General features: G+C 38.6%; 1 protein-coding gene across 11 annotated transcripts in view; it reads right to left on the bottom strand.

The window, feature by feature from the left end:
• Nucleotides 1-27,976, bottom strand: part of LOC125237451 (plasma membrane calcium-transporting ATPase 3) — a 284,836-nt gene that overhangs the window by 24,296 nt on the left and 232,564 nt on the right. For 9 of the 11 annotated variants that reach the window (XM_048144533.1, XM_048144534.1, XM_048144532.1 and 6 more), the window contains 9 exons: nucleotides 21,045-21,165; nucleotides 20,233-20,398; nucleotides 9,636-9,729; nucleotides 8,854-8,970; nucleotides 5,278-5,322; nucleotides 3,049-3,236; nucleotides 1,584-1,799; nucleotides 896-1,138; nucleotides 312-550 (listed from right to left, as the gene is read on the bottom strand). In XM_048144533.1, coding sequence (XP_048000490.1) covers nucleotides 312-550; nucleotides 896-1,138; nucleotides 1,584-1,799; nucleotides 3,049-3,236; nucleotides 5,278-5,322; nucleotides 8,854-8,970; nucleotides 9,636-9,729; nucleotides 20,233-20,398; nucleotides 21,045-21,165 — 1,429 coding nt within the window. The remainder of the gene's footprint in view (nucleotides 1-311; nucleotides 551-895; nucleotides 1,139-1,583; nucleotides 1,800-3,048; nucleotides 3,237-5,277; nucleotides 5,323-8,853; nucleotides 8,971-9,635; nucleotides 9,730-20,232; nucleotides 20,399-21,044; nucleotides 21,166-27,976) is intronic. The other 2 variants (XM_048144535.1, XM_048144537.1) reach the window with 2 other exon arrangements.

Here is a 27,976-nt window from a genome sequence, read left to right as displayed (position 1 = left end):
AATAATATCCATACATACGTACACTTAAGCCTGTATTCCCATAAAGGGTAGGCAGAGCACATCAAACTACTCAAGTTTCAGAGCCACTCTTGCAAGGAAATGCGAAAGAGCAATAATGCAGGGTTGTTAAAAGAGATTTGGAGGTAGCTGTAACGAACTTGTTCAGATGGAAAATTTTACGATTCTCTATGAGAAATATTTATAATGACATAATTCGAAAGTAAGTAAAAACAGTCGTCACTGATCTTTCGAACCAGATCCCGTTAAGTTATTTTAACCACTAAAATAAAATCGAAATATTGTCAACTTACTTCTTCATAACAATCTCAGAGGCACCCTTAGTATACAGCCTATAACCCCCCTTGTACGGGATGACGGTGGACATGCTCTTGCGCACAGAGTTGAACGTGTAGACCCGCGTGAAGGACTCCTCGGTGTGGCGCTCGCGCACGGCCTCGTAGCTCTGCCCCAGGCCGAGGACGAAACCGAGGAGGGCGCACTCCGTTTTGTTGCCAACTTGCATGGGCGGCCCGGTGGGGTCTTGTGAAGGCTGGAAATAGTAAATATTTGGTTAGAATTCGAGATTTTTGGACACAGTAAGGGTATTTCTTAAACGTAAATCATCACAGAAAAGGTCCATATGAGGAAAGACTAACAAATCGATAAGTTTTACATTTTTGCTGCTGTTTGTGTACGAATATTAGCTTATATACCAAATTTTAACTATCTAGGACTTCAGGAAATACCCTATTAATTCTGATGATTGGTGAGTGAGTAAACGTAATTAGAATAGAACTTTTTTTATATCTTGCCATGTGTAGAGTAGGCTTAAAAGACTCAGCTTCTCGCAGATGTAAGATTGCACGACAGTCGCCCGGTAGTCGTGAGCACTCACCATGATACGGGAGGTGAAAGCGCTGTTGACGGATATAGACTCGATTAGCGTCTCGGCCACGTCGGCGGGCAGGTCCCGGTAGTTCGGCGTGACCTTGCACAGCTTCTCGCAGATGTAAGATTGCACGACAGTCATCCGGTTGGTCGTGAGGGTTCCGGTCTTGTCGGAGCAGATGGCGGTCGCGTTGCCCATTGTCTCGCAGGCGTCTAAGTGCCGCACCAAGTTGTTGTCTTTCATCATTTTCTGGAAGAGGAATTGAGGCGTTAGCAACAATTTTTATGACATATGGATAATTTTTGGAACTGTAGATAGTCTCAATAACTTTTAAACTGTCGTTAGATAAAATAGACATGGTTTTAGAAACCTGTTATGGTCGGCAGACAGTGCCACGAGCTACGACGGTCTTTCGCAAAAGGACTTCATCAAAGTGGCGGCGTTTCGTTACGAAGTGTGTCATTACAATGAAACTGCAAGCCTTCGTGTACAACTATGTGTAGTTAACTCACACGCGCCGCGCGGCCCGTACTGTACTGACGTGACTGGCTGTCCTACGGTTACGCATGTACTCGCTGCACTTCGCTGCGTGCGAGCGCTAATCAAGGACAAGCCGCGCGGCGCACAATTTGTTAGAAGAATTATTACTGGTTTTATACTGTGATGTAGGTCTCAGTATCTCTTTCTCTCTCACCTTTACAGAATAAGCCAGCGATAGCGTAACGGCGAGCGGCAAGCCCTCGGGTACCGCTACCACGAGCACGGTCACACCGATGATCAAGTGTTTCACGAAGTGGTTGATGTAGGTCGCGCGCCACGGCTTCTCTTGCGTCACGAATGTCGTCACGCTGAACTGGATCACTAGGATGATGACGGTCAACACCGCGATTGTGGAGCCTGCGTAACCGATCTGGAAAATAAAATATTTAAAATTAGTTAATGATAGATAAAAATACGTCTCTTGGCAACTGCGACCAAATTGGTGTTGCCTTCGGATGACCGATAAATTGTGATCTACTTTATCACTTACATCTAAACATAATATTTAACTTAGCAATTCGCGAGATTGATTTAACGCCTCTAAAATTATTTAGTTATAAGGGCATTTTCAGAATTTGGGACCTCCCAATTTCTTCTTCTTGTTAACAAAAACTAACTCACTGTCAGTTTTGTGACGATAATTAAGCATGAAATATTAATAAAAATATTGTTTTTGTGTTAAATACATAAACTTTAAGCCATAATCTACATTCAGAATGTAAAAAAAGTAAATTTTTAGAAAGATTTTATGTTTAATTTTCGTCATAAAACTGACATCGAGTTCATTTTTCTTAACTACTTTTGCTAATTGGGGGGGATCCAAATTTTGAAAATGCCCATAAATAGGCCCTTCTCTTGGGTGACTCAGGGATTGTCGGGGCCGGGAGGTCGTCGGGGCTCGCAAGTTCCATAACCTGCCTGGTCTGGGTACGCAGTCGAATGGCACAAACGCCCACGGAACGCTCACGAAACGACACGCTACCTTTCGCGGCGTTTTGTTTTCGTTTCGCGTCGGAGAAATGCCATTCGGCTACGGCCCCTGTAGAGTGAACTGATAGTTATATGCAGGGCCCGTAACTTTCATGCCGATGACATCAATTTGATGTCACGCTGCATATAGGATGATTCAAATAGATTTATTTTAGTAATTAATCATTATTTATTAATGAATTTAATCGTGTACAAATGTCTTCAAATGTAAGCTATTCATACGTGGAATAATTAATACCTACTTGATATGTGAAACGAAAAGGAAACAATTTGTTTTGTTTTAATAATTTATTGAAATATGGTAACAAAACTACTTAATAAAATGTATGTATGAAAAATAAACAAATAATTTAATTTACTTTTCACGTAAGTATCAAGTAAGTATTAATTGTTTCACGTATAAATAGATTAGTTTTGAAGTCACGGTTAAAATGATTGATGAATAATGATTAATTATTAACCCATAGTGATGTACATATGCATCATGCATTTTTGACTCTATTGACAGCATGTCAAAATTCAAATTTGAATAAATCTTTGTCAAGGGTTAAACAAAACTATTGAATCACCCATATGCAACGTGACATCAAATTGATGTCACCGGCATGGGCGTTACGGGCCCCGGTTACCTGTATGGCGAGCTTGGTGAGCTTGGCCTGCAGCACGGACTTCTCCTTCTTGTGCGACTCGGGCGCGGGCTTGTCGGCGGGCGGCGCGGGCACGTGGTTGTCGTCGGCGCGCGCGTGGTTGCCGTGGCTGTTGCCCGACGCGGGCACCGTCACGTCTTCATCGCCTGTCGCCATGTTTAGCTTACTCTCTGAATTAGGTAGGACTCGAGTTGTCATCGAATGTATTTCCTACTAACACTTTAAGTTCTCGCGCTTTGTACACATATTTAAAGTCACATACGGGTCGAACGCGATTAATTAACATAATTTTACCTTTTTTCCCAACGTTTCGGCCAGGTTGCACTGACCACGGCCGGTGAAACCTGGCCGAAACGTTGGGAAAAAAGGTAAAATTATGTTAATTAATCGCGTTCGACCTGTATGTGACTTTAAATAGTTTCCTACTAGTCAAATCAGCTTCTTTTTAAGAACTGTCAAAACGATTTGCTAATATGGATTTATTATGAAATACTGAGGAGTGACGTCACGGTCAATTCATTTACTTTATATCGTTCTGTTTGACTTATTAAATCGAAATTATGTTTAAACATAACTACTGTCCATATTTTTTTTTTCTAATTATGTGGTGCTTTATTTCGTGCACTGCATAAAATATTTTATTTTAAGTATAGGAAACTAGCCTATTGTGCTATTTTTGGGGATGTAGTCAATTTTGCAGGCGATATAATTTTAACTCTTTTCGCCTAGCTTCGTTTAAAAAGATACATACATATTTGTTCCGTTTGTATGTAACGGTAGGGTTACCACGGAAGACCAGGTACCAAGGTACCTTGACACCAAGCTGAGTGGAAACCTTTTCAGTGACGTTTAAATACAATGACTGTGACATGTTTTTGTAATTTATATTGTTTAAGCGTCCTGAATAAAGTTTTTTTCTATAATTTAGTAAATTTTGCAAAGTAGTTTTTTTTAGACTTTGCTTACTTATTAGTATTATTCATTAACAAATTAATATTATATAAAAGTAATAAGTAGATACAAACGAATATACATCGATGACAACAAAAATCGAGTCTCGGAAAACATCAAATCGTTTAGTACCAAAAAAGGCTTTAAAAGGCCAAAAAAATAAAAATTACCGTGAACAATATTACGTGATATTACTCAATACACAGTGGGACAAATTATTGTGACTTTTAATATTACATTTTATTAGATGTTAAGTGTCTTGTGTTTCTTTAAATTACTTTATAAATTACAAAGCGTATTACTTGTTCTTTCTTCAGAAAATCAACACTAAAATATTAATAAAATACACTAAATTATTAAAAAAAGGGTTATCTACAGTGGCTCTACTCGATAATGCAAAATTCTAAAATGCTGTTATGAATGTTATTAACGGGGGTTTTTTAGGGTGTGAGTAATATAAAAAATATACGGATGGACTAACGTTGACACACTCACTATTAGACAAAAATGGCGCACAACCGGTCGTTATCGATATCCGTTTGTATGTCGACAACCCGCCCGGCGGGTTCTTCAGCATCTAAGCTCACGATTGCCTACCAGGAAGGTTCTCGGTCGAAAAGTTGTTAATATATCGCGATTGGCGACAAGTCATGGCGACTCATCGCCAGGTATGAGTGCTTGCAGCGACGTATTAACGTGAGTACATCCGTATATTTAAAAGTCTCACGTAAACGTGAGTATAATGTTAGTTACGTTGTTTGCTAGTAACTACGGTGGGGTTAGGTTCGTACACTCAAGGGTATCTTGAAGCTTGAAAGCTATTATAGACGTATGTATTGCGTCTCCCGTTGTGTAGGTGGGGTGTGTACTATAAAGTTGTCTTATGCGGTTTAAATAGAAAATAAAGCTAGAAAATAATACATACCAACCAATTGAGTCACTAGAAAGCCAGATATCAGAGATAACGTTTGACACTTTTACTCTCTGTGTAATCAATTTAGCTGCAGAGTTAGTTCAGATCCGGTGTAAAAGGGCGTAAGTTACACATACCATGCCTTCTTTTTGCACTTAAGCTCTGCGAGGTGCTTTTCACTAAGGGTCATGAAATCTGACAAAATCAACTTTATTATATTTGGAGTTCAAATGTGCTTTAATCAAGCTTCATACTCTGTTTTAAATCTAGACATACGATTGGCCATCTTTCAAACACCGCATAAGACAACATCACAGCACGAAGCAGCATAGCATAGGATCACTTACCGCCGCCAATGCTCTTGCGCTGCTCCTTTCGTTGCTTTTTAGCTTCTACGTAGTACCCGTCATGTTAAGCATACACATTGATGACAGTTCGTCATGCAGTCAACACGACAGTTACACGATGCATGTGTATGTTTTTTTTTTCATCGGCGCATGGAGGGGCGTGCAGCGGGCCGGGGGCGGGGGGTGGAGAAAAAAAAAGTCGGATGTCATTGAATGGGTCACACTATAGTGGGGCTAGAACTAAATGGGTCTTGTTCTTACACTTTGCGACACGTTAACGTATAATTTCCCACCTTCGTATAAAAAAGGGTTTGAAGTATACGAAAATGTGTCACATGCCATTTTTATTTAAAAACATGTTACTTTATTTGGCCTCAAGTGTAAGAACGTAGCGACTAAGATTGTACAAAATGTATGTATAAAAAGATTTATTTTTTTTTTTAAAGAATAGGAACTGAACGAGATTATTTCATTGAATAAATTGAATTATTCATCTACTACAACAATATAACAGGATATATTTATTATATACCATGCTTTCACAAGACATTTCAGGCTATTATTAACACAACATATATACGGACAACGTTCATAGGATTCACCATAACCTCTTTTATTTTGGGATTTTTATTAATAAATAAAATAATCTCAGTACGTGAATGAATCAATGTGATTGAGCAAGTAACTTTTTATATACTTAAATCATAATATTTTTGTGTCATACATTGGCGAGTATAGGTAATAAGAGTAAACTGAGCACAATTTCAGTATTCCGTGATGATTTCTATAACATATTATCAAATTATAATGAAAACATAATTTAATATTACTTTAAAATTTGCATATAAACAACTATTATTATTCAAGTTTACTAAATGTATTCTGGCAAAACATAATGGAGCCAGGCCCCGTAGCCGAATGGCATTTCTCTGACGCCAAACGAAAACGAAACGTAATCCGGCTCTGTCGCGCCAATACGCAAGAGCGATAGGGATAGATATCTACTAGCGTTTCGTTTCGTGAGCGTTTGTGCCATTCGGCTACGCCAGTTTTGATAATTTTTTATCGATATACACGGTGCTCGTGAGCATTACGAGAAAGTTTTTTTTAATACCTCCAGATAATAAAAAAATATACATTTTTTTTACTGTTTTTGAATGTATACTTCATTCAATTCTTGCATACATAATTTAATCATTTGGCCATTTATATAGTGTCTGATAGCTACTTTCAAACTTCAGCCAGAAATAAAATGTTCAATATATTGGTTCATCCACTTCTCATTTCCTACGAAGGTCAAAAGGTGCGATGGGTCAATGGTGGGGGTCGAATCTCAATGGGAACACTAAGGTATGCAGCTAAACTACCACCCTGCTCATTTCGCCTGAAATCAACTTTATGCCACTTGTAATTACGTCTAAGTTTCAATTAAAATATAAAAAATAGTATGATTAACTTATCAAGGTAAATTCTTTTGATGTAATCACTAATCAGAAATAAAACCCGGAATATGAAATGGATTACGAGAGGATATTGGAAAATGGAGATTTTAGCGTAAAAATTGTACTAGGACGAGGATACAACGAGATATATCATATTTTAGCGAACCCGGAACTCGTCTGAAAATTCTGTAGGTGAAGTCTAAAAACCTAGAGAAAGGCACTGGTCACACCAAAAGCTAGTAAGCGATTAGCTATCGTCGAAAGAAACGTACAAAGATAATCGCTCCTGTGTAAATAAAAGAGACGCGATGATAGCACGAGCGAGTTATAGTTCGTCGCCGAGCGATGAACTATATGGTATGAATTTTCTGAGATGATTTTTTGGCTTTTGCCGTAATCTGTTAAACAAAAGCTTTTGTTTCTATTATTCACGGCGGCTAGCTCCCGTTTAAACGGCACGCGGTAAAGTCTCAATGTAGTTAAAAAGCAAGTATCATGATAGTAATAAGGTTCAAATCCATAAAAAGCCATTTCGGAGATAACACGTTTTGTCATCTTCGAAAAAAGTTACCTGCATACTGGGAACTGTTTCATAAATTTCAACCTTATTACTATCATGATAGTTGCTTTTTAATTACACTGAGACTTTAGCGCGTGCCGTTTAAACGGGAGCTAGCCGCCGTGAATAATAGAAACAAAGGCTTTTGTTTAACAGATTACGGCAAAAACCAAAAAACCATCTCAGAAAATTCATACTATAACTCGCTCGCTCTCTCTTTTATTCACACGGGAGCGACTATAATATATTTCGTTCGCTTCTATCGCCGCTAACTCATTGGTTCCTCGCTTTTGGTGGAACCAGTGCCTTTATCCTGAGGACTGGTTCTAGGACTTCTAGGAATCTGTAGTATTTTGTATGGATCCGCTTTTTTATGGGAAAACTAAGTATACTGCGATAGCAAGATACGCTATTATATTATACGGCTATATTCGAAGCGTCTATTCTATGCTACACTATGCTATATGTATACATGGGTATGTATATGCGGCTTAAAAATGAGCAAAGTAATATGACAATGCCAGCTAGAGGTATCTGATGGGCATTTAGCTAAAGAGGTGCTCTTTCTGATGACTTCATAATAAATGCCAATTTGATATATTCTTATTTTTATTAAGAATTGAATGATATTTAAAGAAAATTTTCTTTGCTTTTGTGGGAATTTTTCTGTTTTATTATAGTGGAGTATTTAATGATTTCCAAATTTATAGTAATTTTTATATCATTATAAACAATCATTGTCAAAAGAAACTGTCACAAGTCAAAAAATATTCCCAAAATAGAACGTTCGATTTTACTAGTGATTCATCTCACAAATCTATAAAAAAAAAACTGGTTCAGAATTGATACCATCATCAGAAAGAGCACTACATATCATCTAATGCTGACCACGACATCGCTCTGACAGCTGACCGCCATTTTGAAAAACAAAATGGCTGCCGACTGAGCGTTTCTTGGCCTTCGGATAGGATAACCATAATCAACCTTTTAGGTAGCTCCAGGCTTAGATACATAGCCTTGCCTTTCGAATACCTTTAAGAGGAGACGGTCAATTTTCCGTATAAACATAGTCCTCATTTCTTAACTGGATATTGACATATTGGAAAATATTTTTACACAATATGATAGGATGTATCTATTTTATCATCATCATCATCTATTTTAAACACATTTCCGTCTACTTGACTGATTTTTAAGAGTTAGATGCATTAACTAATTGAATGGAATATAGTTTTTGCTTTTAAATCGTATAACAATCAAAACTTGAAACGTCAAACATTATCAAGTTTTTGACAAGAAGAACGTCTATAATCGATGCCACTATATTGTTACGTAGGTACCAGTCAAACATGTTCAAGTCAACATCCAACAAAGGGGCAAAAATATAGTTAATATAACATCAGATTATGTAAAAATCTCATTCATTGAAATTATTCCATATCCAGAGCGCAAAATGACGACTTATAATAGGGAGGAGCAATCAACCCCTTTCTAAAACTTCATCTAAAACTTGCCATTCAAAAGGTTGAGTATGAGTATGCTGACGCGTATGGTATGTCTCGCGGGGTTACTGACCTTTCTTCATCTGCTTGATCTGTTTGTCCTGGCTCTCGACGGCGGCGCCAAGCAGCGTGAAAATGATGCCAGCTTGCGAGTTGACGCCGACGGCGGTGACCAGCATTTTGCCTGAACCTGGAATTTTTAAAGGAGGGGTTTAATATAAGAAACTTCCAACAAACTATTTTGAACAGCCGACCGAGGCCGCCATCTTGCTGAGCAAATTTGCTCGGGCGAGGCAAACTGCGAGGCAGACGTTTTCCTCGCGAGGCGTGCGGCCAGTGTGGACACGGCTATTGATATATCATAATTTTAATAAACAAGTATAAGACCAATTCAAAACGCTAACTAATTTTTGGGTTTTAAAAATAGATTAAGTAAACTTTTACTTATTTTAAAATGGATGGATGGGAATGGAAAAATTTACTCCTCCGGTAGGAAAAAAAACACGGAGACCTTCCCGATGTGTGCGAATATTTGCATGGCTTCTCTTAATTAAGCGTGTCCACAAACGTTTGCCTTGGAGCGTTTCCACATTGTCCGATCCGGCAACGGATGAAAGCAAATGTCAAAGTCAAATGTCACACATGGCGCCTTCGGTCGCGTCGGTCCTACATCCAGTATCGGATCGGATAATGTGAAATCGTACTTAGGAGTAGTAATTCCGTTATCACTGTATGAAAAACCAGACCTTTTCACGTTTTCAGAGTTGGCTTCATAGTAAAAGTTGTCCATAATGCTCAAAGCATGGTCAGACATATCGTTCTGTGTTAACAAATTATTAATTAATATATACGCACCTTCCATAACGTGAGTCCCGGATAGCACCATGGGATCAAAACTTTCTCCCTTTTTGACATGGTCCGATTCACCTGTCAGCGAAGACTCGTCTATCTGTAATCACAAATAATACAAACTCAGTACATCATTTATGGAATTACAGTGAAACCTGGATAAGTGAGACTTCAAGGGACGGCAAAATTTATCTCACTTAAAGAGGTATTCCACTTATTCAGGGTCTTAGTTAGACAGGCATAATAAAATGTTTGTCTCATTTACAAAGGGTATCACTAATAGAGGCCAGAATAGGGGATATGTCAGTTATAGAGGTGATAAATAAGGTTTTTTTTACATACAGCAGTTCTAATTTGTTGCATACTACTTAAAATAAAAGGTAAATAAACCTTGTATTTAAATTAAGTATAAGACGTCATTGTGTCTCGGTATAGGTATATTATGAAAGTATGTTTTTTTACAATTCTTATGTTACTTATCGAGATTTTAACTTTAATTACTACAAGAAAACCCTTAAACTCACCTGAACACAAAGGATCAATTGCGTAATTTAAAGATAGGCTAAGCATTATTAAAAATATGGAAATAGATTTTCAATAAAGTCCAAGTTAAAGAGGTCATAGATTGACTGTATCTCAGATACAGAGGTAAATTCCTATAAAATGCTTAACAAACAATTAAGTTAATATACATTTCAAATATAGTCTCAGTAACAGAGGTAAATTACACACTCTGTCTCACTAATAGAGGGAAATGTGACTATAAAATCGAAGAGGCTGATCTCAGTTATAGAGGTCTGTTTTGTCTCACTAATAGAGGTAAATCGGTGCGAAAGTGTCGGGACCGCAGCTTGGGTCCCAACTAAAGAGGTTTCTCACTTATCCAGGTCCCACTTATCAAGGTTTCACTGTATATGATTAAAATTACACATGGCATTATGATTATGACACCTCTAGAGAGCAAAACAGGAACTACGTTAGTTTGGGGATCGAAGGTATCCATTTCCTCGGCCCTCGAGGGTCTACAAGGTATATATTTCGTCACTATCATCAGTCAACTTTCGATATGGAATCTTTTTCCGTTACGAGAAAAGTTAATATGAAAACCAGTACCATCTCAACATGTGTCGCTTCGTAAAGTGCCATTTTTGTCGCCTGCTAGAAGGACTCTCCATCAGGATATTTGTATAAAGATATAAATAAAAATATATCGTCCTCATGTGAAGCGACAAAACGGGTCCTTTGATTAGAATTCGACGCGTATGACCTTCCATAGAATAAACTAGGCTTTATTCGGATCAGACTGTTTCCGTAAAATGACTAGTAAAGATGAAATAGTCTATAGTAAGTTTCAAAGAGAAAGATAAATGACGACTATAATTAGACGACGACTAAAAATAAGTACGACAATAATTCTAGAAGTATTTATTACTGAATAGTATAGTTTTTACAGCCGTGCACTTTCTTTTACGATTCTTATATGGCTTCGTCATTACATATTTATGAAGAATTCAACCGCCTTTTTACTTCATACATACCACCAATACAAAGCCACTATTTATATAGACTGAATGATAACACCAAAACTGTATATCCAATGGATGGATATTATCCATACTAATAAATGGGAAAGTGTGTGTGTGTCTGTTTTTTGTCCGTCTTTTACGACAAAACAGAGCGACTAACTGACGTGATTTTTTAAGTGGAGATATTTGAAGGGATGGAGAGTGACATAGGCTACTTTTTGTCTCTTTCTAACGCGTGCGAAGCCGCGGGCAAAAGCTAGTATTAATTTTTCGGAAAAGAGAAAAAGATACATTGCGCCGAACATAAGTGAATAGGATAAAGGCAAACGATTGATGATGATTTAAATAATACATAGTACCTACGCCTGTATTCCCATACGGTGTAAGCAGACCACATGAACTGTAACCAGTAAGTGCCACTTTTAGCAATTAAGGGGTTGAAAGAGAACGGGCTTGTGACACAGTTGAGGAAAATATTGTAGGTAGGTACATACATACACATTTTAAAAAGAAAAACCGGCCAAGAGCGTGTCGGGCCACGCTCAGTGTAGGGTAGGGACGGACGGACGGACGGACGGACGGACGGACGGACGGACGGACGGACAGACAGACATGGCGAAACTATAAGGGTTCCTAGTTGACTACGGAACCCTAAAAACAGAGGATATAGACCATTGCTTTATCTAAGCCTAAAGACCTAACGACCACATTTTTTTTACATATTTATCATTACAAAATTCTTATCACAATTTTATCGCATCCGTTATTTGCACTAAACTTATCTGTCCTTAGCGACCACCATGTTTTTTAACACGTTTTTAAAACAAATGTTACGTGATAACATGTCGCAGTGCGCATGTCACTCCTTTAGGATATTAAGTATTCCCGCGAGGATAAGGATCTTGCTTACAATGGACCATAGGTAGAGATTGCAGTCAAGAATGTTTGCGAGTTTGGGGTGACGTCTACTTCACATATCACATTTCAGGAAACTTTAAGCCGAGCGGCACAAATGATGATGTGGCACAGACTATTTACACAGAGGACGCATTATGAAGTGTTTAAAAAGAGAGCGTAGTCACCAGGCAGGCAATCATGGTCGCGCGATAAATGATATAACATCAGGCCGTCCCTTTCGCACTATATGTAAGTGCGACAGGGACGGTCTGATGTTTCATCGTTTATCGCGCGACCATGCTATCGGTGCAGATGTATGTAAAAGTTTGTTGGTAAAATACCACGATTTGTGAAGCGCTATTGAGTAGCATTCTTCATTATTAGGTACATAGTATAAAAGCCCAGGTTCCACCCTAAAAGTATTTTTTTATAAATACCTATTCCAAATAATAATGCTCAGTCTACCCCTTTATGGGATACAGGCGCGATTGTAGGTGTGTATATGTACCTGTGTGCAGTCGACTACAAAGAGACGTATCCATTTATTATAATGCAATAAGATGAAAAAGTGGAAAGGTACATCTCTTTGTAGTCGACTGTACCTATTCAAAATTATGCAAGTACTAGGGCCCATTTCTCAAAACTGAAAGTTACAAGTTACAAGTCTCTTTTTAACTTGTCATATTAGACAGTGGCTACCACTTTTAAATTGTAACTTGTAGCTTCGAGAAATGGGCCCCAAAGAAGACACAGTTGTGCAAATGGATTACTACGGGAGAACATAAGTGTGGTGACTTCGAGTTGGCTTGAATGCTCCGTCTATTAGTTAAGGTGGTCTGTGAGATATGGTAATGGTACTATGAATAAGTGCCTACGAAATGCCGTTAAGGGAAGATTTGATTTTTTTTGTTCCCTTATTAATGTTTCAGAGTAGGCTGGGTGTTCTAATTCTGAGTAAGGAATTCTAATTATTCTCGTCTTAGACTAGCCTATGTCACTCTCCATTCCTTCAACTATCTACACCTAAAAAATCACGTCATAACGTCGCTCTGTTTTGCCCTGAAAGACAGACAAACAAACAGACACACACACTTTCCCATTTATAATATTATAAGGCGTAGAGGAGCACTAAGAGAGGATTTTTCAAAAATTCACCTCCTATGGGTGTCCAGAGTTTGAATAAATATTACTTTGAGTACGCGGGCGAAACGGCGGGAAAAAGCTAGTTTTCAATAAAAATCTGGCAATAATTACAATTAATACAGATAAAACTGCTGATGGAATCCACAGTTAAACAACCAGGTCTAACAACGTAATCCACCCAAATCACGTATGAGAGCATTCGACGAATAATACGTGTTACGAATATTCATGCTATTCATGACGATGGAATATGCATGCAGGTGAAGATGCGATTTTAGATTTTTAAGCCTCGTCGTTTGAAATAGAAAATATTTATTCGTGGGCACATACACAGAAAACAAAATGAGGTTACATCTGAGCGTAATTAGTGACTTCCATGATATCCATCGATGTAACCCATGGTCCAAGTCAATAAAATTCTGAATTCACTTGTTTTGGGGCTACCAGCGACATGTCGAGAATTCAAATTCACACTTAGTATTATTTTCTTGTCCACGATATTGACGAGATGTTGTCTCAGAAGCAAAAACAAGGTCAGAAAGGAAAATCAACTTCAGTCTTCTGTAATTCTATTATTTATTTATTTAAACTTTATTGCACAAATTATCAATAAAAAGTACAAATGGCGGACTTAACGCCTTAAGGCATTCTCTACCTGTCAACCATTGGGCAAAACAGAGATAGTTAGTTTGGTGCACAAGATTATAAAGCCAGTATGAAATTTTAACGATTAAATACAAGTCGATACCTACTATTATAAAATAAACATACACAAATACAATAAGTAAACCTACATATATATTAGTATAATACATATATATGAATAAAATACACAATATTAAGGGTAGAGTACACTCCATCATATGAATGCGAAAATAGTAGCCTGATAGAATACGTAGAAGTTAAATCAAGCATCGTGCATCGTACAGATTTATGTAGGGTCATGGTTCATTCATTTCCTAGTATTCCCTAAATTCTGCCTACCTATAACGATCTTAAGGTAGGAAGGAAAATGTGATAATGACGAAAGCTGCTCATCCCGTATGCTCATCGCATAACCGCTAAACGACTATAACACAAGCATAGACTCTTAAAGCTCGGCCACACATGCTCATTTTGATAGCGTAGGCGGAGCGGTAGCGGAGCGTCAGCGGAGCGCAACGATAGCGGTGCGCCGAGCGGACACCGGCGGGAACTAACGAGCGCGGATTGCGAGCGTTCCGCCAGCGCACCGCTATCATTGTGCTCCGCTAACGCTACGCTATCAAAACGCTTTATGTGTGGCGGAGGCTTTAAACATGGAGCAAAGGTTTACATTAAAGAATTCTAAAAAGGCGAGAGTACAGACTGGCGAAGATTGTAAGGGCGTGTAGCCTTCCAGTAACGTTGCAAAATTCCACCGCATTTCACTTATCAGTCGATAACCCAATAACGCTTATCGGTGACGCACGAGCCATAGCGATAGCCAGGCATTACTGCCACCTGTTAAACGATTAATATACGCGATATTGGCGATAAGCGGCGGGGGCTTATTGCGTTTTGATGGAATTATTGAATTAGGGGAGATGTACACGGTTACTGGGGCAAGGACAAGCTAAGCCCCATGGGCAATTGAATGAAGCTTCATACTCTTGTAATAAAAAAAGCCTGAAAGTTACACCGGTATTAGAAAAAGTAAGAGCGAATCGCCTGACACACATGAATGTGATGCGAAGGGATGAAATACATGTGACGAGAAAAGTATTACTAATGAATTTGGAAGGACTGGACAGGTGACAGGAGGGAAACACCGAAAAAAAGTTGGATGGAAATTGGGAATGTGAAATGAAAGTGAATGATGATTATATTCTATCATTTGACTGAGAAACACTACACAAATCGAAGTAAATGAGGAAGATGATAAGAATCTAGATATTAGGTTCCAATTTAAAAAAGAAAAGATGACTCGTCAATTCCTCAATTCTGTATGTGCTATAGAATGACGATTTAAAGAATAGTGTCTAAATATTGAATCTGCAGGAATCTTAGGTCAATCGATTATTACAGGAGATTATATACTTAATGATGAAGATAAGGAAGACTTATTGAGTTTGATGGCGTTATCGAATTGGGGTGCCGTCGGGACTCTCGGGACGAGCGATTGGCGTTTGATAAGGAATCGATGGCTAGACATTTTTTTTATACAGGCTATAAATATTATCAATGTTTTTATTACACGTGTCATTTGACAAATAAATATCAAATGAAGCATGAGAAGAACAGCTAGTCAGCAGTGGTAATGCATATAGCGGCCAATCGTATCGTAAAATCCGCTCAATGTTTTCAAGGTAGCTTACACCCTCATTGAACTAATAGGTAGGTTCAGAAGAATTTAAAGATACCCTACACTGGTGTCTCCCGAAAGTTAGCGTCTAGTCAACTCAAGGACTTCAACTAATAGGTAGGTTCAGAAGAATTTAAAGAGACCCTACACTGGTGTCTCCAGAAAGTTAGCGTCTAGTAAACTCAAGGACTGCTACTCGACCCAACAAAGCTGTGACGAAATTTTCCATAGTGCTGACTAGATTATAACGCCCGAAAAATTTGTATGAGGAGGCTCTTAGCGTGTTCGGCCAACTAGCTCTGTCTCTCATGCTAACCATGTTATCGATTTTCTAAGGGACGTTATAAAACCCTGTTATATACAAGAGACTGTTAGCTTTGAAATATAATACTCTGCGTTAATTGAACGAGACACACAAATAGAATACTTGTAATTTGACGACGTTCGTTTCTATTTGGGTGCGTGTTTTCTTTGATGTGTTGTCATGTTTGGATCGATCATCTTGAAAACAACTATAGTTTGAGATTTTAGTCTGTTAACCTCGAAAACCGTCTGCATGTGCCGAAAAGTTAGGACAGGTATGCTAGCGATAGGAAGCAAGATTAAAATCTGGCTCGCGAGTTCACATGCAAGCTAGACATGTTTACTGATAGCCCGCCCCTCCGCAAGACTTGCTAAGGAAGTTTCGTGAAGCTACAACGATGTGCTCATATCTTGCGACAGAGCCGAATAATCCAGACTTATGCTGGTGATAGGGACTAATAAGGTGCTTTGACCCCGTTTCGAGAAGCCAAAACGATGTGACATGTCAGATACATGAGCAGAAAAATTCAGACAAATACGAACGGCATAAGAACCTGATAGGTGTTTTGCCTCTTCTTTTTAGGGCAGGTTGCATCAAACCATCTGTCACCGTTAAAGCGTTCGTTAAATTTTATTGTATGGGAAGTTCCATAGACGTCTGCTGCGTGACGATGATGGGTCTGTCAAAAGTGGTTGATGCAACTGGCCCTTAGTCCCACATTTGACAATCGCTAGTGTCTGAGTGCGCCACTTTAATCATATGCGACCTTGCCAAAGCGTGTCAGCGTGTTGAGGAACTACGACCACTAAGGCTTCTCTGCAGCATTTCGTCGGTTTGCTATTTTCAAGATGGGGAAAACTGTGTCTAGAGTGGAGAAGGAAGAGGTCATCATAGCTCAGGCCGGTCAGGGCAATAGCGCCAGGACGAGTCAGGACATCAGCCACGCGGATGGGCAATCATACATAACGATGGCTATGGGAGTGATGATCACCGTTATCTTCGTCTATCTCGTCTGGAAAAGGATCCACAAGTGTCTGACGCAGAAGATCGAGCGCCAGGCGGCTGCTATGGTGATGCGCAGGCGTGCGTCCGTCTAAGGTGGCGGGCAGCGGCTGTCGTGGGGATTCCTGGAGCGCTGCGGATCGGCAAAGCAGTGTGAGTGTCCTACCACGAACTAAGTGACAAAGACTTTCATCGGACTACCGGAAAAATCATGTAAGTGTAGTGAAGTGACAAAGACTTTCATCGGCCTGCCGGGAAATCATGTAAGTGTAGTGAATTATTTTCCTATGGACTGTAGACCTTATCGTGTGGCGTTATATTAGCTTAAGGCTCGTTATAGTTATGCCAGATGTTTTAGAATTTTATAAGCGCATTAATTATTTTAAGGAGTATTTGCTTAAGCTTGGGCCAGTTAGAAGAAGCGAGAAGTTAGGGCAGGAAAAATTTTCGGAAGCAAAGTCGGTTTATAACGAGTATAATGCCTATTTAGAGATTTATATTTCAAAGGTAGAAAAGGGGGAAGTGCCCCTCGACAATAAGGTACAACAGTATATTGCGGAAGTCGAAAGAGCATATGCTAAAATATTGCAACTGTTCGGGGAATCGCAACAATTAATTAATTCAAACATGGGTTCCAAATCGAATTTCGACTTGAAGACGGCAGTCTCTCTTTTGCCCGTCATGGATGATACTGAAAAGGTTTCTTTGCAATTAATCGACGCCATAGAGTTGTATGGGACAATGATAGTCGAAGCTGACATCCCGGTGTTGATAAATTTCGTTTTGAAAACACGTTTGTCTTACAATGCAAAACTGCGGTTAACAGGTACCTATACCACAGTAGCGAGTTTAATTGCAGATATGAAACTTCATCTGCTAACTCGGAGGTCGGATACCGCTTTGCAGAAACAGTTGCAGACGGCTAGGCAGGCGGGAAAGAGTATAGAGCAGTTCGGTAGAGATTTAGAGGATATTTTTGTCAAGCTGACAATTTCACAAGCCAATGGTGATTCGAGTGCTTACAGTGTTCTAAAACCCCTTAATGAAAGGCAGGCTATTCACAGGTTTACCAGTGGTTTGCGAAATGACCGGTTAAGTACGGTAATATCGGCTCGCAATTACACGTCTCTTAAAGACGCAATACAGGGGGCTAAGGATGAAGAGATTGCGATGACACCAACACCCTCAGAGCAGGTGTTCGCGGTGCGCGGTAGGGGTGCAAGAGCCCAAATAGCTTCGGGTCGTGGAAATGTATATTTCAACAGTAGGGTAGGTGCAGCGAGACACCCGCAGTACGAGTACAGGAAAACCGAAGGACGCGCTTCCTACTTGCCCAGAGGCAGAGGCGGTGGCGCTTTCAGGGGTGGTTTACGCGGCCATGGATATCGTAAGAGCTACGGGCATAATGGTAACGGTTTCGGACCCCGTAAGCCCCATAATAAGCAGTACGTAAACACGGCTCGTGAGTGCAATGACACGAACGAGTCACCAGCCAGATCGTCTGATCTTCAGTTTTTTCGTAACTAACACCTTACCTTATATTATGGCCTTCGGTAACGTGAATTCAGTTCAGCTTCACGTAAATGGAAAGTCGTTGACATGGCTATTGGACACCGGAGCGTCATTGAGTGCAGTCAAATATGGTTCGATAAGACCAACAGCTCCGATGATTCACCCACACACAACAAACGTAAATGGGCTAGGCGGTGTAATTACATCTGTTGGTTACAGCTATCTCGATTTATTTTATGAGACAAATGAATCATTTAGTCACAAATTTCATGTTTTTGAAAATTTACCGGTTGACGCGGACGGGATCCTGGGTCAGGATTTCTTAAAAAAATATAGAGGCAATATAGATTTTGAAACGGACGTTTTGAAATTGAAAAACGGTAACCGCACATCCTTTATACCGGTACGCGTTTACTCTACACATAGCAGTAACGAACAATCATTCATTGAGTTACCTTCGCGAAGTGAAATTTTTGTAAAAGTTCCCATTAATGTCGCGGGAGATTTTGTTGTTTATGCCAGCGAAGTATGCGAGGGTATTTTCATAGCAAATTCTTTGTCTAGAAGTACGGATGGTAATTTGACTGTTAAACTATTGAACACGCGAGAGCAGGTTGTGAGGATTAAGTGTGTTACTCCCGAAATTAGGCGACTGGAGGAATTTGACGTTCTTAATTTTGATGAATGTCCAAATAACGCCGAAAGAGTGAAACTGTTGCTTTCTTTGTTAAAATTGAATTATTTAAATTCGGAAGAAAACGCCAGCATCTCAAGTATTTGCGCTAAGTTTGCCGATATTTTTCACCTACCAGGTGATAAGCTGAATACCATGAACCTTTACGAACAAAAAATCCATTTAAAGCCTAATGAATCTCCAGTTTACAGTAAGCCATACAGATTGCCTCACTCTCAAAAAGCGGAAATTAAAAAACAAATCGATCAAATGTTACGAGATGACATAATCGAAGAGTCCTATTCGGAATGGGCTAGTCCTTTGTTAATAGTACCTAAAAAAGCAGATTCCAGCGGGGAAAAGAAATGGAGGGTCGTAATTGACTACAGAAAAGTTAACGAGCGTATAGAGAATGACAAATTTCCATTACCGAATATTACCGAGATATTGGATTCACTGTCTGGTGCAATTTATTTCAGCACCTTGGACCTTAATCAAGGATACTATCAAGTAAAACTCGACCCTAAGAGTAGGCAATACACGGCATTTTTGGCTGATAAGCACTACCAAATGAAGCGCCTCCCAATGGGTCTAAAAACGAGTGCTAGTGCGTTTAGCAGAGCGATGACAGTTGCAATGACGGGTTTGAATTACTTACAATGTATCGTTTACCTTGACGATATTATCGTCATGGGACGAAATCTTCAGGAGCATAGCAAAAATTTAATAGACGTATTTTCGAGGCTGAGGAAAGTCAACTTTAAACTTAACCCACTAAAATGTACGTTTCTAAAAAAGGAAATTTTATATTTAGGCCATTTAGTTACGTCAGATGGAATCAAACCAGATCCAAGCAAAATTTTAGCGATTAATAATGTCGCATAGCTGCTATAATTATTTATTACTAATTACTAACACATGTTTTGTTTTGTAAATTTTGTGAATTTTTTGTATATTTTAAATGTATATGGACCTGGTCTGAAATAAATGATTATTATTATTATTATTATTATTTGGTCCTTCTCTTTAGACTTTACCTAGAGGTCATTGCTTTGCAGCAGGATGCCGTCGGTAGGCAGCAGGGTACAGGTACAAGATCTGACAGACGTAGCACACGATCTCGCTGTTCACTTGTTTCACAGGCAACCCTAGCTGGATCTTACCTTGATTCTAGAGAGATGTCGAACACGATGTCGTTGTTCAATTGTTTTGGTAAGTCTTACCTTGAGGTCATTGCTCTGCATCAGTATGCCGTCGGCGGGCAGGAGATCGCCGTACTTGATCTGGCAGATGTCGCCGACCACGATCTCGCTGATGGGCACTTGGTTCACCTCGTTGCCGCGTATTACTGCGAACTTGTGTTCGCCCTCTATCCGTGATTGGAGTCCTCTGCGGAAGTAAAAGTAGGATTGAAATAAATAAATATTATAGGACATTCTTACTCAGATTGACTGAGTCCCACGGTAAGCTCAAGAGGGCTTGTGTTGCGGGCACTCAGACAACGATATATATAATATATAAATACTTATAGACTGAAAACATCCATGAGTCAGGAACCAATATCTGTGCTCATCACACAAATAAAATGCCCTTGCCGGGATTCGAACCCGGGATTGCGGCTTAGCAGGCAGGGTACTACACTCTAGGCCAGACCGGTCGTCAAATAGCGAGATAGTGTAAACTACTTCGTAGCGACATTCGACAATAACAAAAATCGGTGACTGAATATCTTTATTGGTTATAATGGTGATGCCTGTTACAATTTTTTGATAAAATAAATGTAGATGTAGGCTAGGAGTAAATGAGAAGCCTTGCGGCCTTGTTTGTAAAGGAAACAATAATTTTTTTTTTGAGTCGTTCAAAACGAATAGGGTATCTAAGTCTTTTAACCAATGGCCAAAAGACTAGGGCGGATTAAAACAGGACATAACCAAGGTCATAGGACCTTTCTGGTTCTTTTATAATGGCTATAATCCTTTTGGAGACATCTTAATTTTCACTATCGTAAAACTAAAGCATATCAATATAATCTCACCTGAATTGTCTCTCTTTCGTGTAATCGTTGAACGCTGTGACTATAACGACGACTATGACAGATATTAATATCGCTAGCCCCTCGATCCATTGGTAGTGCCCCTCCTCTTCGTCCAGATGTCCTGTAACATTACCGTTACTTTAGTAACATACCCCTATAAGTCTATATCACCATCACTTTAAGGCCCATTTAGATATAAGAGCCGCATGCGAGTTTCTTTACAATGCTGTATTTCAATCGGTTGAATTTGAACTTTTTTTTGCTACAGTTGGTAGTACCAAGTGTACCAACAGCCCTCGCTTCGGTTACGGACGACCGTTGGACGTTGAAGTACGGACGCTTCCAATTCTAATTCACACATCATTGGTTCAATAGAATTGTAACTAAAATCGCATTCGCACGTCTAAATGAGCCTTTACGAACACAACTATCAAGCGTGTTTCTTTACTATTAAATCCTTATTGCTATTTCTATAAATGTAGTCTATTTTTATGATTGGTGGATCCTTGCAGAGGGTTTTCGTCAAGCAGAGGACGTCCGATGATTCGTGTCTATTTAACTAGTTTTAACACACCGCTAGCGACAACTATAAGGGTATTGTACTCTGTAATGTAGTAGGTCCTTACTAAATGCTGACGCTTATACTTATTCTACGAGTATACTATCACACTTAGAGCCTGTTTTTCAATCGCTAGATAAATATATCTATCAGATAAAGTTAACGCTATCCTTTTCATCACACGTATAAATGACAATGACAGCTAACATTTATCTGACAGATATTATTTATCTGGCGATTGAAAAATCAGCCCTTATTGAAAAGAAAGCTTAGCACTATTTAAGCTGAGTATACAGATAGCATCAAAAGTAGCGGATCAACCAAGGTGTCAAAAGTATTTGTCATTGCCAAATTACTTATTGAAAATACTATGTAGAACATTTGAATTAATTCTAATGAGGAGGCACACTCAAAGGTTATGGCAGATGGCGCGACCCTATTAGTCTATTCTATTGCACTTGCATTGCACAGATAAAGAATTTCATACGTGAGAGCGAGAAGATATGTTTTTCTCTCTCTCACATATGAATGACAGTGACATGCCTATATTCAAAATCCAACTTTCCATCACCAATCAATGTTTCAGTTGAGAAATAACTTTGGAGTTGGTTTTTTAAACTTTGCAAGCTCTCCACCATATCTGATGATATTTCTTGAATGATTTTAGCCATGCAAGGGAAATAATCAAACTGCATACGCATACGCAAACTGCATGCTGTGTTAAAATGTAGTCCACAACTCAATTTTTGCTAGAAATCCGTTAACTTTATCTTTTTCTCTAATTATGTTTTCGTCCCTTTCTTTGCAGACTTGCGATCATAACATTTAAGTGGTTAAAGATACCGGCAAGATATGCTACTTTCAATATCGTAACATAATCAACAACAATATTGTAAAAATATTAATAATTCTGATTGAAGCTCTATAAATAACGCGTGTCAAAACCCTTCCTCTCGAAAGCCATCTCACCCCTGAGTTATAAGTGATAAAGTACACCCATATCTACGCATACTATTCGCAATAGACGAGTTTGCGAACTTTTATTTATAAAAGTTGTAAATTCGATTCGATGTGCTGAAATATGTATGAATAGTAGGTACATTACGATAAAAGTGCGTAAGAAGGAAGCTCGAAACGAGTGGCGATAAATTAAAACACGACCGAAGGGAGTGTTTTAAATCGACACGAGTTACGAATTTCCTTTTCGCACGTGTATCGTGCTACGTTTTTCAGTACAGATGAGCCTCCGAAGTTTCGACCTGGCATATAATGAACCACTTCTCGAACTAGTGCGTAAAAAAACGACCATCTGTACTGAAATAGTACATTACGATAAAAGTGCGTAAAAAAGGAAGTTCGAAACGAGTCGCGATAAATTCGTAAATCGACACGAGTTACGAATTTCCTTTTCGCACGTGTATGGTGCTACGTTTTTCAGTACAGATGAGCCTCCGAAGTTTCGACCTGGCATATAATGAACCACTTCTCGAACTAGTGCGTAAAAAAACGACCATCTGTACTGAAAAATTTATTACATCGTTCAGCAGTAAGTTATACTCGTAGGTAATATTAGAAACGAGGTATGGGGGTCGCGAAAAAATTTGAGAGGTCATAATGGGCCGTGGCACCATAAAGTTTGAAAAACACTGGTCTATTGCACTTGCATTGCACAGATAAAGAATTTCATACGTGAGAGCGAGAAGATATGTTTTTCTCTCTCTCACATATGAATGACAGTGACATGCCTATAGACACTTGCACAGGCGCCGCTTGGCGGGGTAAAATGTCAGTGTGCCTCCTCATTAACAAAAGTTAAGTCAAATTATATTCTATTGAAAATATTTCAACTTGTGCTATCTTAAAGTAGTCACACTACTATATATATAAATTAAAACCGAAATAAATTACACATATGAAAGAAAAAGTGACAAAGGCCTCCAGTGCCTGAGGCTGGAATCGAACCAGCGTACTCTGCAATCGCAGCAGATGCCTGTATCCTCTCGGCCACCCAGGTCACAGTTGCTGAGGTCGAAATTAAATTATCCAATGGTTCAATTCCAGCCTCAAGCACAAAACTTTCTTTCATTTATGTGTAATTTATTTCGGTTTTAACAATTACCTAAATTATTTTTTTTTGTATTGAAAAACAATTTGTATTTGAAAAAGTTATTAAGGATCACATAGTTTTGGTGCGTTGTTTTGTTTCATCTGCTACTATTTGATGCTGCTTATACAGTGACCTGCAAAAGTGCATTTCGCAGCTCACTGTACATTTGTATCATTACATATTTATTATGTTCAGTTATTTATAAATGTTAAGCCTTTGACAAGATTCACACTACACTACAACACTTTTTAAACCACAATAAAAAACAAACCTAAACGTTTCACAAACAAGATACATTTTCAAATGGAAATACGTTCCTTTGATTTGACCCTCGTATAGAATGAACTGTATGTATTTGTAATAGGGTATAATATTGTGTGTTGTTTGTGGGTTTTCTTCGGTTCAGTGGGCCCGATGATGTGACCGATTGTAATCAAACCAGCCATGAGATTGACGGTTTACTTAGCAATTAACTACATATACAGTGTCAATTTCAATGGGGAGAATAAAATTGGAATATACAAAATACCCGCATTTTGTGAGGTGACCACCAAAACCCAATTACAATACAATACAAATACTCTTTATAATATATATCAAATATTTGGATGACACCAAACAATAAAGTGACTATACACAGCAACTTAAATAGAAGAGCTAAACATCAGGCAGTCGTATCTTATCACTAAAAAAGTAATATCTTCCAGACACCCTTACAACCCAATGAATACAAGTTTAGATTAGAATAATTAGAAAAAGTACTGACACAAGGTTGATTTTAGTTGTAAAGTTTTTGTTTGAATAATTGAGTTTTGTTGTTCATCTTGAATATATTATCAACGAAGCCCATTTTTAGAAACTACTCTAGACCTAGGATTAAATACTAATATCATAGAAGAAACAATAATATTGATAATAAATATGGATGGAGCCACGTAAATAAAGAAACTCATAGTAGAATGTATATAAATACACACCCTCGTTTTATCTGTCAATTTACTATCCCTGGATAAGAATGCCTTAATTTTAAGTTGATAATAAATTACAACCAGCTCCACGTCCATTTGTTCAATTGTTACAAAAGTCGAAAAGGTTTCAGCATAAGTACACAAAACGTACAAATATGGAATATTCGGGATCCGGTCATAATCTCTAAAGCTCATAAAGGCAATGCCTATACCCGAAGGTATATTAGAGTATTTTCATTGTAACCAAGACGCAGACTACACAGACACCGAATTATAAAGGTTTATAAAGAGCGTCACCAGACAAGTGTAAATAAACCTTTACTGGTAAAATACCACGACCTGAGCAGCGCTGAGTAACATCTTACACCATTACATAGAATAGCCCAGGTTCACCTCTCGAACTCATTTTCTTTAAATTCAGAATAATGACAATTGACGCCCGACAGTGACATTTCGCCGTTCATTGCCTGTCCAACAAGGAAATATTGCACCTGAGTAACAATGTCACTTGTCAACTCAGAAATTGTCAGTGTCAAGTGTCAAATGTCACTGTGGTTGAAATAGCCCACTGGTTGTAAACTTTGACACAAATGTATCCGTCGGTTGCATTTTTACTAAATTACTATTGGAGGACTTTGAGTTGGCTTCAATGCTCCGTCTAGTAGTCGAGGTTGTGAACCGGGGCAAACAAGACGGACCAAATCCGAGGATTACGGTGAGGAAGATTGATGCTGGCCTAATAAAAGTTACTGCCGATGGGATCTCATGTGGCAAGGTCGGGCTAAGGGCCGGGTAATTACAAATGTCAGAATTGATTTTGATTACGTATCTTGGAGTCCGGCGCTTTGATGTGACCGCAAAGGAGGCCCCTTTTCAGTCATTCACTTTAATACAAGTTATATTAAATATGTCTGTGATTATTATTATTTTTAAAGAAGCGATGAAAGCTAGCATCCTAAAAATGTCTTATGTTTCCAGAATCACACGAGGGAACTTAAAATAAACTAAACATTAAAAGGCACAGCCATAACTAAGTAGCATTTATATGTATAGTAAATACTTATAAGCTTCGCTTAATTTTAATGCCGTTAATATCTGTAATACTTTGACTCTTATATGTATATTCTATGCTAACTTAAACAATATTCTATTATACTAGTAGCTAACTTATAAATTATACGTCTTATTGTCTACGATATGGAATTATAAATGTATGAAATAAATGTAGTAGTAACTAGAGAGGCTATAACATTTAAAAAGGTTAAAGGGAATAGGACAGATAGGTATAGATAACATAGCATCCTTAAAGCGTACAAGCAAGGGAGAAGCAACAAGCACCATTAACAGGAAGGATACTGAAGAGTTAGGAAACGTTACTGATAGAACAGATGACCTATATCTAAAATAACATGAATCTAAACACGAAAACTCAAACAAAAATAGAAGCATCATAGTAGTTGTAAATACTTCTAACGATGATGCTATACCGTATCGGGAGAAGTACCTAGAAGGTTTACTAATAGTGAAGCAATCAGGACAGGGTACAACAGTGCATCTAAACACAGTACTCAAGACCTGAAGGCAGCTAAACCATGCCCTACTACCATGGTCTCTGGATAGGCCTTTGACAGAGACCATGGTCAAGAAACGCCTAGAAAACATCGAATTGATCGGGATTCAGTTGCAGTTCGTGATCATTGTCAGTGCCTTGACTTGAGTACATGGAACGAGCAATCGTGTTTTTACATTCATTCTTACCAGGATCGTCTATCCACATAGTCATTGAAAAGAGAAAATATATTCATTAATTATGTTGTACAGTAATCGCACTTGCATACTACAATCGAAGTTTTTCGAAGTCCTGCAAGGATTTCCCTTCCAGATAGAATGTTTTCTGAACTGGAAATCAAGGTCAGTATGCACTGTCTGGTAGCGTATGCAGAGTGCAGATTTTTATCAGACACTGATTTATTTTTCAACCGTCGTTCCTATCGTTACTACCTTAAAAATAATTGAACCCAGATTCTAGTGAAAATAAAAATAAAATAAACCTAGATTACAACTGAAAAATATCCAATCAGTGTTTTTACAGCAACACAGACCAACCCCTATAGACATCTATTACAAGACGACTCGCGGTGGCCAGCCTTCCTAGTATTTGCACTGATATAAGCGCGGGCGCTCGCCGTGCCCGATCAGTATCGACCAAGTAACAGACCCGAAAGCAGCGCGTGTTTTTCGCACAAAAAAATTGGAAAAGGGTATTTTGATGCCTTAAAGATGTCCACCTGTAGTGTGAAATGGTGTGGAAAGGTAACAAGAAGCTCAAATTTAAAAACAGACGGCATTACATTCCACAAATAAGTCATATTTATAATTTATTCAGAGCCGGCATAGGTCAACTTACATTGGCCACTTACGCGTCAGTAGAGGGACAGTCATACTTCTGTCCCTTTTCATCTGGCGCGACTGCCCGCCGTCCTTGAAACGGCCAATCACAGCGCGCTTAACACATTCCCCGCCCGCTCCTCGCACCCCAAACAATGGTGACTCGTATCGCGAACCAAATATACAAGACTGCCACTCTATAGGAGGTTCTCTGTGTACAGCAATTTCAATGATGCAATGCAATCAACATAGATAAACATTGCAATCAAATTGTCGCAGTGTGCAATAAAATTGGGTTAAAATCTAACCCAAACTGACGGGACATGAGCGCACAATCCGTTATTCATGACTGCGAATGTGATGAATATTTAAACGGGGAACACGTCGATACTACAACGATTTCGACACAATACCGTACGGAAAATATGGGATAGACGTAATGACGGTCATTCATTTGAAATGTAAATTAAGAATTGTCATATGACCGTCAATGAGAACAAAAATGAAACGACAATAAAAAAGAAAGAAAATAACAGTCAGTAAATTACTTGTAAAATGATAAACAGGAAATGTATCATTACCATTGCGTATATTCGTGTATACGCGTTATCTCTTTTAGAAAATCATAAATTCAGAAGAATAACTAAAGCCAGGGCAACATATGCTTATCGTGACAATTTGAACTGCACTTAAACATACTAGTAGTAAAAAGATTAGAATTTCAATGACACGACTAACATATAAGATACATTACGTAATGTTTGTTCACTCTACTGAAAAGAGACTATAGAAAATCCTAGTTCTAGATGTTACTTTTATTGTTTTCAACGAGTAGTAAGCCAATTTTGAGTAGTAAAGCCAAGTCAATTTGATTAAAGAATATTCGAAGAAACAAGTATCCATTTCACCA

The sequence above is a fragment of the Leguminivora glycinivorella genome, chromosome 21 (assembly GCF_023078275.1).
Source record: "Leguminivora glycinivorella isolate SPB_JAAS2020 chromosome 21, LegGlyc_1.1, whole genome shotgun sequence".
Classification (NCBI taxonomy): domain Eukaryota; kingdom Metazoa; phylum Arthropoda; class Insecta; order Lepidoptera; family Tortricidae; genus Leguminivora; species Leguminivora glycinivorella.
The sequence above is the reverse complement of the archived record's forward strand: the minus strand, read 5'-3'. Positions and strand labels throughout refer to the sequence as shown.